Source organism: Anneissia japonica, unplaced genomic scaffold (assembly GCF_011630105.1).
Source record: "Anneissia japonica isolate Jap-2015-1 unplaced genomic scaffold, ASM1163010v1 scaffold287857_len828801_cov194, whole genome shotgun sequence".
NCBI lineage: Eukaryota > Metazoa > Echinodermata > Crinoidea > Comatulida > Comatulidae > Anneissia > Anneissia japonica.
Genome location: NW_022738478.1, coordinates 127,049 through 141,936, shown reverse-complemented (window position 1 = coordinate 141,936; position 14,888 = coordinate 127,049). Strand labels below are relative to the sequence as shown.

Genomic DNA, 14,888 nt, shown 5'->3' with positions numbered 1-14,888 from the left:
ACGACAGGGGCTGAAATGAACCATAACATCGGGGTAACCCCCTACTCTTCCGAAAGATGCAATGGGTTCTTTAAAGTGCACACGAGCCAGATGTATACACTGGACCTACATTTTAAGTCCTTATCTGAGAAGACTTGGTTCTACCAACCGAACCATGGGCGAGGAGCGGCTGGAACCAGCGCCGATGTTAAAGGCTGTAGCTAGCGGCGCCGCTGCCTTACCGCTCGACCACTCGACTCGCCGAGCACTGATATTATGGCTGTAGGTTGCGGTGCCCCTGCCTTTAACCGCTCAGCCATTTGACTCACTGGCGTATAAATCTAAATCTAATGTCTTGCATTCGTAAGTGGAGAATCCTAGGCCCAATTAACAAATTAGTTAACAGCTTACCTGTGTAAAGTCTTCCTTCGGAACGAGAAGTAAAACAAAATGTCAGAAAACTTTTCTTTGACGCATGCGCATTTGCATAAATGTCTACACACACGCATACACACTACACACAATAAAAAACATAGGAAATAGCAAGAGTGATTACAATAGTTCCTATTGCATTACATGCATAGGAACTAAAAAGAGTTTGATTTGCTGGGTATTGACAATACTTCTTTAAACATCCAATCAAAAAAATTAACCATGGACAGCATATCTTACTTAAACTGTATAAGCAAGGGAGGTAATCCATGGTATAAGCAATTCATATTCAAAATACTGAATTTTATTGTTTAAGTTATTAGCAAAAAAAATAGACAGAATGCACATAAAATTCTATTGTTTTCTATTATGAATACCCAACTATTATACTTCCAGATTTTAGATAACAGAAAATCAGAAATTTAATGAACACACATGTGGTTTAAAGGTTCATCAGCCTTTTATCATGCACACATGTTTTTCTCATCGTAAATGGCCATTAAAATCAATCATGCATATCATTGTTCTAGTAAAATGGTGTAGGAAAAATAATAGATTGAAGTAGGGCTCTGGTGAAGAGCACTCCATACCTACTATAGTGTTATCACCATGAACAAAATGCTTCACTGTTAACAGTATTGTCAGCATTTTTAATTATTAATGGTGAAAAAGATCATACATTATCATATTATTATTTATTATTATATAGAAATAAATAGGAAAAAGTTATGGCAGGCAACAAAACGAACACAATTCAATCCATGCTCTATGTATACTTACGTATCTTTGATCATATATTTTGAAATTGGCACATAACAAATATTAGTTTAATTATAATACAATACACCTATATTCACCCAATTATCAAATATATATTTGTTAACAAATTTAATAAATGGACAAAAATAAAAAGGAGAATAACAAATGGACAAAAACCAGCCTATGCCCCAAGAAACAAGAATGGACAAGCAAAGAGAAATAAAAAAATAACAAAAGAAAATAAACAACAAAATAAAACGTGTAAGAGATATATCACGAAGAATTACAACATAGTAGATTTTCAAGTAGAAAAATCTTCCTACAATTTTCCATATTTGTGAAAATATATTATTATTATTATTTCAGTTAATGTATTGTTATTAGTAATATACACACCTTAAATCTTTATTTTATAACAATAAAAATATTAAATGTATTATTGTTAATGACGTAATGTAAATGTTCTTACCATCTTGAATTGACCAGGAATTTTGTCCAACTGATGCTTTAACTGCATATAGTCCACCATTTAGCGTCGATACCAGTATTATATCATCTGCTTGTGCGTAAGGAACACTTAGCTTGGTCTTGTCATCCTACGATTTAACATAGAATTAAAATTAAAGAGAAGTGGAATGCGCACACCACCATAGTAGTCATCCATGTAAATGGATGACTGTACACTGTATGGATGAGTTTAAAGTGCAACTCTCTTTTTACAGTTTACAGTACTGTACATTATATTCAATTCTGAAAAGTACAACTTTTGTCATGTATAATACTTATTGTGTAACGTTTTTATTCAAAATAATGAATACCTTGTCATGAGACAAATCAAAATTAGTATGAAAAAGACACAGCTAAACAAACACTTCAAACACCTTTACCTAATGACAAAGGAAAGAAGCATGCATACTGTTCATGCGGATAGCTTTAAAGGATACTATGTGTATAATAAGATAATCCATTAGACTGAGTATTGATGAATTTCAAGTGCAACTCTCTTATTACAGATACAATATTACAGTAAATTCATTTTGTTTTTGGTTGTTTATTCACTTGTTTAAGAAAGATTCATACAGTATAAAAAGTATACTGTATTCAGTTTTTAAATCTTTATTGTGTAAAATAGATGTATGTTTTTATTAAATGTTGACTACATTAAATATATTACAGTACAGTATGTTCAGTTAAAATACTTTTATGTATGAATGAACTGTACACGCTTTTAGAGTTCTGGTAACAAGAACAAGAACAGCAGTGATGTTCTGGTGTCAGCACCTTACAATGAACCAAATACCAAATAAGTTCTAATTATAATTATACTGTTGTTATTTTTTTCAGCACCACCATGGTTGGGGCTGAGGTTGAAAATGTTTATGCAAATATGGCACCTTCAAATATTCAACATCCTCATAGTGTACTTGTATTGCAGTATAATTTGACATACTGTTGTATATTTGGAAAATTTTACCCTAATAATCGCATGAATGGGTAAGTCCATTTCTGGCCGAATGACAATCTTACTGTTGTGTTGCGACTCCATCAGACTGACATGGATGAAACAAAAGTAGCACAAGCAAAATTGCCTTGGTTTTTTTTTTTCTAATACTCTTGTTCATCTGCATCAATCTGATGGGGTAGCAAACACAAAAGTACACTGGATTGGAACTATTATTATCCACAAGGAAAACTAAAAAGTCTCTACGCAGCATAGCCCCTGCTGTGCATAATAATAATTTGCATAAGGAGGTAAGCACTGCCTTCACCACAAAGTTCATTAACTTACTTAGATCATGTTCTATTTTCTCAATGTTTAGATACAGATTTTGCAAGCAAGGTATATTAAGTTAAATGCCAATATCATGCACATAACAATTGGGGAAGTACCTAACAGCGACGAATGCTACGTAAATAAAATCTATGGTCGCATGTGTATTCACAGGTATATGAATTTTGGTTGGATTATAATGCAACGTGGTAATTTCAAGTATATTCAGTATATTTTTCAAGATGCCTGAACATGTTGTCAATTACACATTACTAAACACTTTCAAAGCACACCACTATAGACACAAGTTTTAAACTCTTTGCCTCTTATTATCACTAAGGGTGCGTTTGGGCAAGTTTTTCGGCCATTTCTAGTTCTAGCCCGAACAGGTGTTAAACGCGGACCGCCTGCTGATATCCGCTGATAATCCAACGCTGCAAATTGCAGTGTTACTGGAAGAGCAAAGGCAGCATGCGTTAGCAACAAGGAGAATTATTTATCACTTAATCCCATTTGATTGTTTTAACACGCGCCACAAGTAAAGTCTGTTTAAATGTTCATGGTCCCTGCTTCTTTTACAGTTTAATTCCAAAAACAAAAACCTCAATAAAATAAATTATTTCAACTGAGGGCTAGCCTAGAATCCAGATTGTTCCCTTGTTACATACGTCCGCCACATGCATACATGATCATGGCACCACTGCTTATTCTTTTCTGTTTTTAAACTACAATTGTCAAATGAATGAAAGTTTGTTCATGTTTATATGCCCAAAATGCACATATGCGATTTATTGGGAGTTTGCTATGCTTTATTACTGTTGTAGCTTCTTTAATTGCATTACTTGATTTTGAGACAAATACATTAATGCAGTGGACCAACGCCAAAGTCTGTTTCTTAATTAAAGCATGGGGTGACGCAGCTGGGTGACGCAAGGGTCCAGGGCAACTTGATAGAAACTCATCATTTGCATAATACCTTAGGTTATACTGTACGTCCGAGGTTATTGGTTTTTTTGAAAGCCGAGTTCTGCACGAACTTGTAGACCACCTGTGGATCCTGCTGCGGATACAATACCAGGTAAGAACCCTATGTAACATTTTCTCGTTCTCGCCCAACACACCCTAAAGGTAAGATAACTGGCTTCTCAGCCTAAAACTTGGAATGAGCACTTCACTTGGTGATGGTGACGTAATGATGGTATCATCAGAAAACAGAAGTGGAGATATGGTGTAATAATTGTTTATAGATTTTAAATGTATAATAAAATGATAGAATTCACTGACTTAACCACACAGATTCAGTACATGCAAAAGAAAGATTATTGGAGGCCTACTTCTAGGCCCAGGGTCTAGGCCTAGTGTAGTAGCTTAGCTAGAGGAATAGGCTAGACTAGGCTTCTGTATGTGTAAACCAACTCAAGGATTAGGCTATGCTAGGGGGGATATGCCTAGCCTACTACTACTAGGCTTACCGACCTTTTCTGCAGCTGCGAAAAAGCCATTCGAGGACGCCAGCACCAAAATTAGGCATAGCACAATTATCATGTTTCCTTTCCACATTCTTGTGATTAAATTGTAAAAAATCGTCGTTTATACATTGAAATCATTCCGTAATATTTACACCATCGATTGCATGAGAAAAGAAGCAAGGCGATTGTTGGCGATTGTTTGTGATTCCCCTAAATTGTGTGACGTTCCATTATCTCCAGCGTTGATTGGCTGGGTACTTCAGTCCTCTCGTGTGAAAAGTACGTGCTTAAATAATTACGCCTGGAGAAGAGTCAAAGAGAGGGCGTTAGACAACATGCGTTGTTTTTACGATTGATTGATCGTTGTTTGATTTTAAAGCAGGTTTAAATATAGTCTAGATTTTGGTCAGGCCGAGGCCTAGTTTTTGTACGGGAGCCTAGACCTAGGCCTATAAGTTTTCTAATCCTAGTCTACGGACGAAGGTGAATATTCTTGGTCTGGCCTTTTTTATGTACCGTGTAGCCCTAGGCCTATCTAACTAGGCTAGACCTAGTCTAGACTTAAGTTTGAACAGGACTCGCTGGGGTAGCCAGGCTATCCCAGGAAGGTCGTCTAGGCCCCTTGACAAGGGCCTTGTAGTAGTAGACTAGCGCCACGACGGCCGGTTTCCTCGCGCACAGTACATCAACTACCAGTCGGTACTACTACTACTGCTGTTTCTCTAGGCCTTCATATTAGGCCTAGGCTACCTAGCTAGCTAGGCTAGTAGTAGGGCCTAGCTAGGTACTGGTAGGTAGGCCTACTTGCATTGCTAGGCAGTAGCTAGCCTACAGACAGAGAGTAGTAGGCCTAGCTAGGCCCCTAGTTCTTCTTGCAGGCTGTTCGTATGTCTTTACAATTCCGCATGCTGAGCTTGTTCAGACTGTATAGTAATGGCCTGCACAGGGAACATATCCGCCGCGGAAAAATTTGGCCTAGAAATCCATCCATGCAGTTCGAAAAATAAGGGCCATTTCTGCGCAGATTTTGCTGAAAATTATGCTTTGTATAAATCTTAGTAACATCACCAATGATGCAATTATGCAGTAATTACGATTCCGCGCACCTATTTTCATAGCCATTTTCTGCGTAAATTTGAGCTGATTTTTTAGATACGGTACCCTCTGTGCAATTAGAAAACTTAAAATAGATGTTTGTTTTTATTATTTCAGGGCATATTTTTCTTGGCGTCTAGAGATTAAACTGCCAAAATGTCTTTAGCTGATGAATTATTGGCAGACTTGGAGGAGATGGCTGAGCACGGAGACGCCATCGAATTCAACGATGACCAAGACAATGAACTCGACACTATTGAAGATGTTGCAATGGATATTGATAATAAATTAGATTCGGTTAAAAACATCGCTAAATTAAGAGATGGAGAACAATTGTGTAGCATTATGAGTAGAATAAAAAGATTTCAAGAAAATCCAAGAAAAGGAGAAGGTAAGTAAACAGATATTTGTAATTTATTTTGTGGATACAGTCACAACCATGCCCATATAAGTGGAATACAGTGAGGGGTGAACTCTGCAGACTCAATCTGGATGTTGTGGCTGACCATACCACTGGGTCTCACAGAATATATCCACCATACAGTTAATTGTATGACTTTCTCATAGTCTAATCCTTGTGTGCTGGGATAACCAGACTTACATTGAGGATGATTTAGGAGCAGATCCAGTAGAGATGGGGGATCAAGGGGCATGTGGCCTCCCAATTTTGCCACTAAATTTTAAAATTTCAAGCTATATATTGAAATTAGCGCTCTCACTTATCTATTCTGAATATGTTGTTCCCCCCCCCCCCAGTTGAAAATTTCTGGATCCGCCCCTGTGATTAATGATAAGATAACTTTTATTGTCCAACATTACATTTTTTCTCTTTAATTTAAAAATTTTTTTTTTGTTTTTACTATTCAAACAATTTTGATTCAGTTGTGGGACCAGTAGAAGCTGATCCTGAGTACTTGCTTATAGTAGAAGCTAACAATATCAGCGTTGAAATAGACAATGAAATAAGTAAGTTGTATTCCTCATTGTATTCAATATGGGTCTCCAATTAAAGACTTTTTGGACTGGTGTTTCCATGGTCTTTAGCAGTTTTCGCCTCTAATTAGAATAATAAAGATAAAAGGGATTTGTTAATGAATAATGAAGATAAAAGAAATTTATTATTAAATTGAGTAGTCTGTAATTGGAGGGATACCTGTATTTTAATATTAATGAAATCTGCTTTATAAATAAACTACATTGCATCAGATGAGAAAAGTCATTATCTTCCTCATTACATTGTGATATTTGCTGTTAGTTGGTGTTTGATTTAAAATTTTACAGCTCAGTGGGGGTAACAAGGGGTGGAGAGGGCGTTGGTGTCAGGGTCCCCCCATCGGGAGAATGCTCACCTCCTCCCCCTTCTCAGGGAGAATAAAAAATTCTGTGTTTTAAAAGTTTTTAAAGAATGTGAAACCCTAAAATTGCTGGAATACCGGTAAACCTTTGAAATCCCTAAATTGTTGGCGCTTCAGGAGACTCCTAGTGGTTCTTGGTGGCCCAATTGCATTCCTATAGACAGCTTTGGTGTTTCAGCTGTAAGTCTGAAATGCGAATGGTATGTTTAAGCAATTTTACCCTTGTCCATGAAATCTTGGTCATGTTTTGTATTTTAACCCACCTTGTGGAACTAATTTTCTGCCATGCCCCCTCCCCCACAAGCTTACACCCTTCCTTGTGATCATCTACTGTTAAGGGCCACACTAGTATGAATGGGGTTGGCAAGATATATATTTTCTTACAATAATAATCATTGGACACTTAACAGAATTATAATGACATGAAGTTTAGCTAGTATATATTTGTCCTGTTTTAATAACATTTTGAATTATTGTATGAATTCTTATACTCAGGATCCAAGAAATTCTCTGTATTGTGGTTTTGATCAATTGTATGGTTGTGTTTTCTTGTCAAGATCAAACAAAATGATTTATTTCTATGATTTGTTAACAGTTCTATGACCTTGTTTTTATTATTGTTTATTTTGCAGGCCTTTGATCTAAATGAGTCAAAATCACAGATTCTCTCCTATGTAGAATCACGGATGTCGTTTATTTCACCAAATTTATCAATAATAGTTGGTGCCTCAACTGCAGCAAAAATTATGGGTAAGTTTTAAAATAGTTCACACCTATTAACCCATATGAGACATTCAGTGAAGCTGATCATTTAGGGTAAATGTAGATTATTTGAGACCTTTGATGCTTAAAGTTTCTTCACGACACTTGTGCAGTAGAGAGCTGGTCATGTGGGGCCATTTTTGCATTATTCAACTCTCATCAGGCTAAAGGAATAAGAGCTAATTCCCTTAGTGCTCTACAAGCAAGACTCTTTATGGGACTTGGAGAGTTGGAGTTCTCTTTATGAGGCTCCTAGAGAGGTTGGGAAGCTGACCATTTGGGACCCTAAAAGCCAGGCCCAGAGGAGTTTTTTGTCAAACACCTTTTTGTGTCTTAAAAAGATCAGTTGTACTGTACAACATAAAAAAAAAATTATTAATTATTATATTATATTATTAATAATAATATATATTTTTTTATTATTACCTTAATGTCCATTATATTTATAGGTGCTGCAGGAGGTCTAACAAATCTTTCCAAAATGCCATCATGCAATGTGCTGCTGCTTGGTGCTCAGAAACGTACACTATCGGGCTTCTCATCTGCTACACTCCTCCCACACACTGGCTTCATCTATTACAGTGACCTATGTCAAGGCACTCCACCGGTAAGTACTAACACACAGGCTTAATGTATCAGTGTTGGATCCAGAAATTTTAAATAGAGAGGACCCAGACCACCTCAGCCCTGATATTACTGGGACAGAGGGAAGAAAATATATGATTACTGCACCTAGATGATCAGAACTGTCACTCTTAGATCTTTTTTTCTTTATTTTTTTATAATATTAAAAAAATTAGGGGCTGGCGCACTTCCTCTTGAATCCATTACGCTTTATATCTATGTTTTTTCCCCAAAATAATAATAAATAAATAAAAATTGTTTGCAGGATTTGAGGAAAAAAGCAGCAAGACTTATTGCAGGCAAATGTACCCTTGCTGCTCGAGTTGACAGCTTTCATGAGAGTCCAAATGGAGAAATCGGCAGTAAATTCAGGGAAGAAATAGACGGAAAGTTTGAAAAATTAACAGAGCCACCACCTGTCAAGAAAACAAAAGCATTGCCAGCGCCAATAGATGGAGGAAGAAAGAAGAGAGGAGGAAGACGGTAAGATACATAACACATTGAATATGAAGACAGAGTTATGATAATATAATTAATATTCTATAAAAATGTGACTAATTATTTAAATTGCAAATCATACTTGTCCTCTCTTATGCTACAATTAATTGGAACTCATTCACATTTTTAAAGCCCCTATCGCACTGGACTTAATTTGGTCAAATTAACCGAGTCACTGGCTAAATTGACCAAAAAAAATCCAATCCGAACGTCGGTTACAATTCCCTCAGGGTTAAATTAACCAAGCCGAATGGTTAATTTTACCGACCTCAGTCTGCCCAGTAAAACTTACCACGGTCTCGGTTAAACTAACCACGCTGGTCAAGAAGTCCAATCCGAACGTGCAACACGGTTAAAACTTCTTCCATGTTGACACCGCTTGAACAAAACCGGAAGTTGAAGTCACAAACTAGCGCCCTCAATAATATTTTTTATACACAAGGTTAAATCTTGGTAAAACTATGGTAAAACTAACCGCGTGAATAATCCAAGTGCGAACAATGGTGAAATGTACCCATGACTTTGGTTAAAGTTACCCTGGTTAAATTTACCATTTTTTAAATCCAGTGCGAACAAGGCTTTAACCTGCATAATCACCACCCAATCTTTAACCATTTAAATACTGTACACACAAAAATTGTCTGTCCACAACAGGGCTGTATGGACCAGCACACTGGGGTAGCCCCCACTTGTCTTGGAAGATGTACAGTAGTGGGCTCTTTATAGTGCACTTGAGCTTACATTCTGTTGTCCGAGAAGACTTGTTTCAGAACCATAGGTAGGTAGCTACGCCCCTGCCTTAACTACTTGGCCATTCAACTGGCCTAATTATCACATTTTTTCTTGGGTAGGTACCGTAAAATGAAAGAACGTTTAGGTATGACAGAGTTCCGCAAAGCTGCCAATCGAATGACATTCGGGGAGATTGAAGATGATGCCTATCAAGAGGATCTAGGTTTCTCACTAGGACAGGTGAAAAAAACAGGAACCGGGCGAATTAGGGGACCACAGGTGGACAATAAAACACAAGTCAAGATATCAAAAAGTTTACAGGTAATAATATTATGGCTTTTTTGCAGGTGTTACATGCAAAGCACAAACAGAGAATAGGAAACACAATAGCTTAGTATTATATACAATATGTACATTTATTAATAAAAGCATAGATACATTATTATAAAAGAGAACAAAAATGATGGTGGTAAAACACAATTATTTATGAACAGGATATGTGGGGGAGATTATTATGACATCACCACATAACTTTAAGATGAATTTACTAACTTTAAGATGAATTTGGGAATGACATCATCTCCTTAAGGATGAAGTTGTCGATGACATCATCACACAACTCAGATTCAACAGTCCCTTAACCTTATTTGGAATATTAGCCAACAGGTGATTTGGACAACAAAATTTATGAGGGCACTTTAGAACGAACTTTGTACATGCACTCTACAANACATGCACTCTACAATATGGCTAATACAGTCTAAACTATTACAAAGTATAGTAAAAATAACATAACAGTATTTAACATTGTATTATAGTAAAATAAATGTATTAGGTATAACCTAACACCTAACACAGGGGCATATATTCAAGGGAGGTGTTTATTTGAGGGAGGCATTTATTATTTATTTTGGTGTAAAATGTTTAGTATATACTAAAACTAGAAATTGCAAATTGCAAGTGAAGTGCTGCGAAGTACAACTGCATAAAATGTTCTTCGAACAAAATTATTTATGCGAGTCAAGTGAAAATAATGAATAATAAAAATATAACAAATAATATGAGCACGACCCATTGTTTATATATTATTAGAACAGCGTTGGTACAATAGTGTTTTGCTGCAGTGACATCTCTCTGCTGGCGATGGCTCGCTGCTGCTGGCGATGACTCGCTGCTGGCGAATCGATCTGCGCATGTGTATAAAATGNNNNTCCGCAAACACTATGCCAGTCTACAACAAGCGTCGCCTAAATGTAATAATTAGCACGTTGAAATAGGCTAGTAAATAAGTTTAACTGGGTTCGTAAATAATATTGTCCTCAAAATATTGTGGCTGAGAAATGAGCCGATTAAACTTAGAAATAGGAAACCTAGAAATATAGTAAAAACGCTGAATAGTACTCCAGCGTCGCGACATGCCGACGTTGGTACGAGTAGGTTAGTCTACAAACGTCGCCTAAAGTAATTGATTTTACCCGGCAGAACGAAAGAAGGAAACTCCGCTTTTCAGTTGTCTCAGGCGATTGATTTTTGACAAACAATGACCTTTCAGAGGTCAAATTGCTGTCAAGAATATGAATTGGCTGCTTCGCAGCAATAAACATCCCTTAATTTCACTGTAAATGGTCCATTGGTATGATATTAATTGACTAATGAGTTAATAGCTTATATTATAACAGTTGACTACCAACAATTCTATGCCAACAAACCACATGCTTTATGTCAGTAGATCACTATATACTGGAGTCTTAATGATTGCTTTTGTTAATATTTCAATTAATTTCAGAAAGAAACACTTTAATAATTACCATACTCATTTTCTCTACAGCGGCAGTTACAAAAGCAGCAAATGCATGGAGGGAGGTCAACTGTCAAAGGTCGAGAAACCTCCGGTACAGCATCCAGTGTGGCTTTTACACCATTACAAGTAAGTCAGATTTTCTAAAATAATCCACATTACCGTAAATACTCAAATAAGCGCTGCTCGCGAATAAGCGCCGCACCAAACATGATTTTTTTTTGTTAAGCGCCGCTCTTGAATAAGCGCCGCAACGCTTAATCGGGAGTATATAATATTACACTGTGTGTAATTAAACAGGCTTTTAAATTCAATGTATACAGTGTTAAAATGAATAAATAACACAATGAAGACACAAACATTTCTTATAAACATTTGTTTACAATGATAGGACCTATGATATGCCTACTAAACTACGGAAAACGTGAAATAGGTAACATAGAAACGGGCTGGGAAAGCACCACGCCAATATTTTTTATAAGCGCCGCTCTCGAATAAGCGCTGCTCTTGAATAAGTGCTGCACTGAAGCCGCCAAAAGTTTTATAAGCGCCGCGGCGCTTATTCGAGCATTTACAGTACAGGAAGATTTTCAGATAAAACTAAATTATTTTGTTTATTTTATGGGAGCAGCATGGGCCGCTAATGTTTTTGTCATAAAAATATCAGTCAAGAGTGATTCCTTAATGTTTTATTAAACATTTATATTTATCTCTTGTTTTATTTCCAGGGTCTTGAGATTTTTAATCCAAATGCAGCTGAGAAGAAAGTAGCGGAAGCGAATGCAAGATACTTCTCAGCAACAACTGGTTTCCAAAAAGTGAAGAACGAAGCAACTTGAAGAAAACTAAAAAAAACAATAAAAAATATAAATATTGATACTCTTTATTTTTTCTACATCACTCGTATTTATAAGTTATTAATATGCAGATGATGATGCCATCAGGGTTGCCCATAGTGATGCAGCCTTGTTACTACAGACATTGATTAGGAGGGATGGTTAGGCAAGTCTGCATCGCCTTATTGAAACAGACATTGATTGGAAACGTTGGAATTATCGATGTAGCCTTCTCAATGCAGATGTTTATTAAAGGGGACCTTTGAGTGTGTATGTAACTTTACTGATAAAGACTACTTCTATACTCTATACAGAAGTTGAGTAAAAGCAAAGGTTCAGTTAATACAGATGTTAAAAATTAAAGGCCACATGTTATACATTCTGTGAGCAAAGTGGTTTTAATTTATACACTTTTTTATTATGAAAGTGAAATATTGGAAATAATTAGATACTTTTTCATAAGTAGATTTTTTTAATGTTTTTTACGAAATATAATATGAGTAATGTTTTTGCCCTACCTGATGTGATAACAAATTTACTGAGCATTTAGAAAAAAACGTACTTAGCATTCTGTACGATAGCAAGCCAGGTAGGGAAAAACATCACTCCAAAATCAAAGCTTCATGATAAAAATTTGTGGGTGGGTTGACCTCCTTTGGTAGACAATAAAAATAGACCAATCCAGTGCTCAGCTAACATATTGTAAATCCTTCAAGACAAGATGGGGAACATATACAAATTCAGCCCCAATTAATTATGTTGTTTTAAAGATGATGTAAAATAATGTTAAAATTGTTTTAATTTCTTTTGGAGTATATAAATAAACTTAACTGCAAGTGATTCTTTGCATGTTTGTATTGTATCCATGGGTGAATTTTGGGTGACTAAACAAAATTTAAGCACACCTCATCTATATTCTCTTAGACCTAAAGTACTGACTGCTCGCTTACACTACATTGACACTACTGTACTTGGAATGGGCATTATCTGCTATAAAGTAATCTAAAAAAAATATTTTAAGCTCTGTTATATCTACCTAATATTTACTATCAAATTTATACTGAATAAATGAATCTATGTTGGATGAACAGATAATAAGGAGGGTTTCGCAACTTGCACGATTGCTGTGGTGCTCGATAAGTATCCCCCACATCCAATAAGTATAAGGGTGGGAATGTCTTCCATATTATGAAGGCGCATCTTCGTAATTAATGATACTATTGCCCATATTTTAATGGAAATTAACGTTGCATAATTATACATATGTAGAATTTTATTTATTTTATTCAACATTCACTGGTAACAAAAGACCAGGCCAAAACAGTTGACGCGAAATAGCCGCAGTTGACGCGCAGAAGCTAAAGATGACGCAAAATAGCCGAAGTTCTGGTTGACTCACTCAGACTCACTAGGTCTCTGCCGCCGCAGCAGTCACGTTGTTATTTAGGCCTAGACCTAGGCTAGCTGTTTATACACAGACAGGTAGATAATTTGAATGATATATGTAACTTATACTACTAACTTGTACTATTGAACTACTAGGCCCTAGCCTTCTACATGCATACAGTACTTCAAATTCTTTCTGGGCCCTAGGCCCTAGCCTTGGCTAGCGAGGACCCGGTGGATGTCCGGCGAGCTGCATGGTGCGTTAACCGGTTAGGTAGGGCAGTCAGTGGCGGCTCTAGGATATGTTTTCTGGGGTGGGGGTGGCTAAGTTGTCCGACAGGCCGGACTTGAGCTCGTAGGCTCGAGCTGGAGGAAAAAGGATTGAGAGGGGTTCCCCCTCCCAAATGAGATTTTTTTTAAAGAATATCAACTTCTGGATGGCCGAAAATAGCACTCTCAGACTGTGACAAACATGTGTTGGCTTGATGTGGGCCTATTTTTATATGTTTTATGGTCTGACTGCCCGACGAGCTCTGTCCGGCGGGGGCTTGACCTGTCCGGTGGCGGTGGGGGGCTTAAGCCCCCCTGCCACCCCGCTGGCGCCGCCAATGATTATAGCGTACCATATACCAGAGGGTCGCTAGTCATAGTCACGAAAGTTTTGGTAGTCATTGAGAAGAAATGCTGGTCATAACAATAGCATCACTAGTTATAGTCAAGATAAAGGTTCACTAGTCATTAAAAAGTCAAATTCAAGGAAAAGGGTTTGCTAGTCATTGTATATGCAGTAATCAAGAAAAAGCTCGCTAATCACAATAAAGCACTGTTTTCCAGTCATAATGAGAAAGGAGATATGGTAGTCATCATAAACATTTTTTATTGTGACTAGTTATTTTATATTAATCTAAAAATCTTATGACTAATGTTCTTGTATTTTATTACTGTATTATGACTATACTTTTTTCTTTATTAATCCTAGCAAACCATTTAAGAAAACTATTACACAGTACTGTATGTTTTTTATATCATGATCAGTGAAGGTCATGATCTCTACGAATAGCAATCATTTTTTTAAAATTATTCCTAGAGAACCATTTGAATACTGTAATACCCCTTATGAAAGAAGACTTGTACATAGAAAACCTTATGAACAGCAGGTGATCCATATTCAGTATCCATTGTAAAAATAAGATTCAAAAGCTCGGCATTGATTACATTTACTTGCATATTACAATAAAAATGTATTATTTATAATCATAAAATATGAAGTAGGCCTATGTTTTTTTTTTATATATTTCTTTATTCTATATATTTCTTTATTCTTATTTCCATTGTGTATTTTAATAACTATAATTATGATAACAATGAATACCACATCTCTAATGATAGTAC

General features: G+C 36.3%; 3 protein-coding genes across 3 annotated transcripts in view; 2 read left to right on the top strand and 1 right to left on the bottom strand.

Moving 5' to 3' along the window:
- LOC117117557 (serine/threonine-protein kinase/endoribonuclease ire-1-like) overlaps positions 1-4,605 on the bottom strand; it is a gene marked incomplete in the record, with an annotated part of 15,509 nt that extends 10,904 nt beyond the window's left edge. Inside the window, 2 exon segments of the mRNA XM_033261890.1 lie at positions 1,640-1,766; positions 4,418-4,605. Of these exon segments, the coding sequence (XP_033117781.1) occupies positions 1,640-1,766; positions 4,418-4,501 (211 nt within the window).
- A 96-nt stretch (positions 4,606-4,701) lies between these two features.
- Positions 4,702-12,121, top strand: LOC117117568 (U4/U6 small nuclear ribonucleoprotein Prp31-like). The gene is made up of 10 exons (XM_033261911.1): positions 4,702-4,893; positions 5,623-5,896; positions 6,388-6,471; positions 7,021-7,040; positions 7,493-7,610; positions 8,072-8,229; positions 8,512-8,729; positions 9,596-9,797; positions 11,305-11,403; positions 12,003-12,121. The coding sequence occupies exons 2-10, from the start codon at positions 5,662-5,664 to the stop codon at positions 12,111-12,113; spliced, it is 1,245 nt and encodes a 414-aa protein (XP_033117802.1). The 5' UTR covers positions 4,702-4,893; positions 5,623-5,661; the 3' UTR covers positions 12,114-12,121.
- A 1,390-nt stretch (positions 12,122-13,511) lies between these two features.
- LOC117117579 (evolutionarily conserved signaling intermediate in Toll pathway, mitochondrial-like) overlaps positions 13,512-14,888 on the top strand; it is a 10,986-nt gene continuing 9,609 nt past the window's right edge. The window contains exon 1 of the mRNA XM_033261924.1: positions 13,512-13,592. The gene's annotated coding sequence lies outside the window, so the exon portion shown is untranslated. The remainder of the gene's footprint in view (positions 13,593-14,888) is intronic.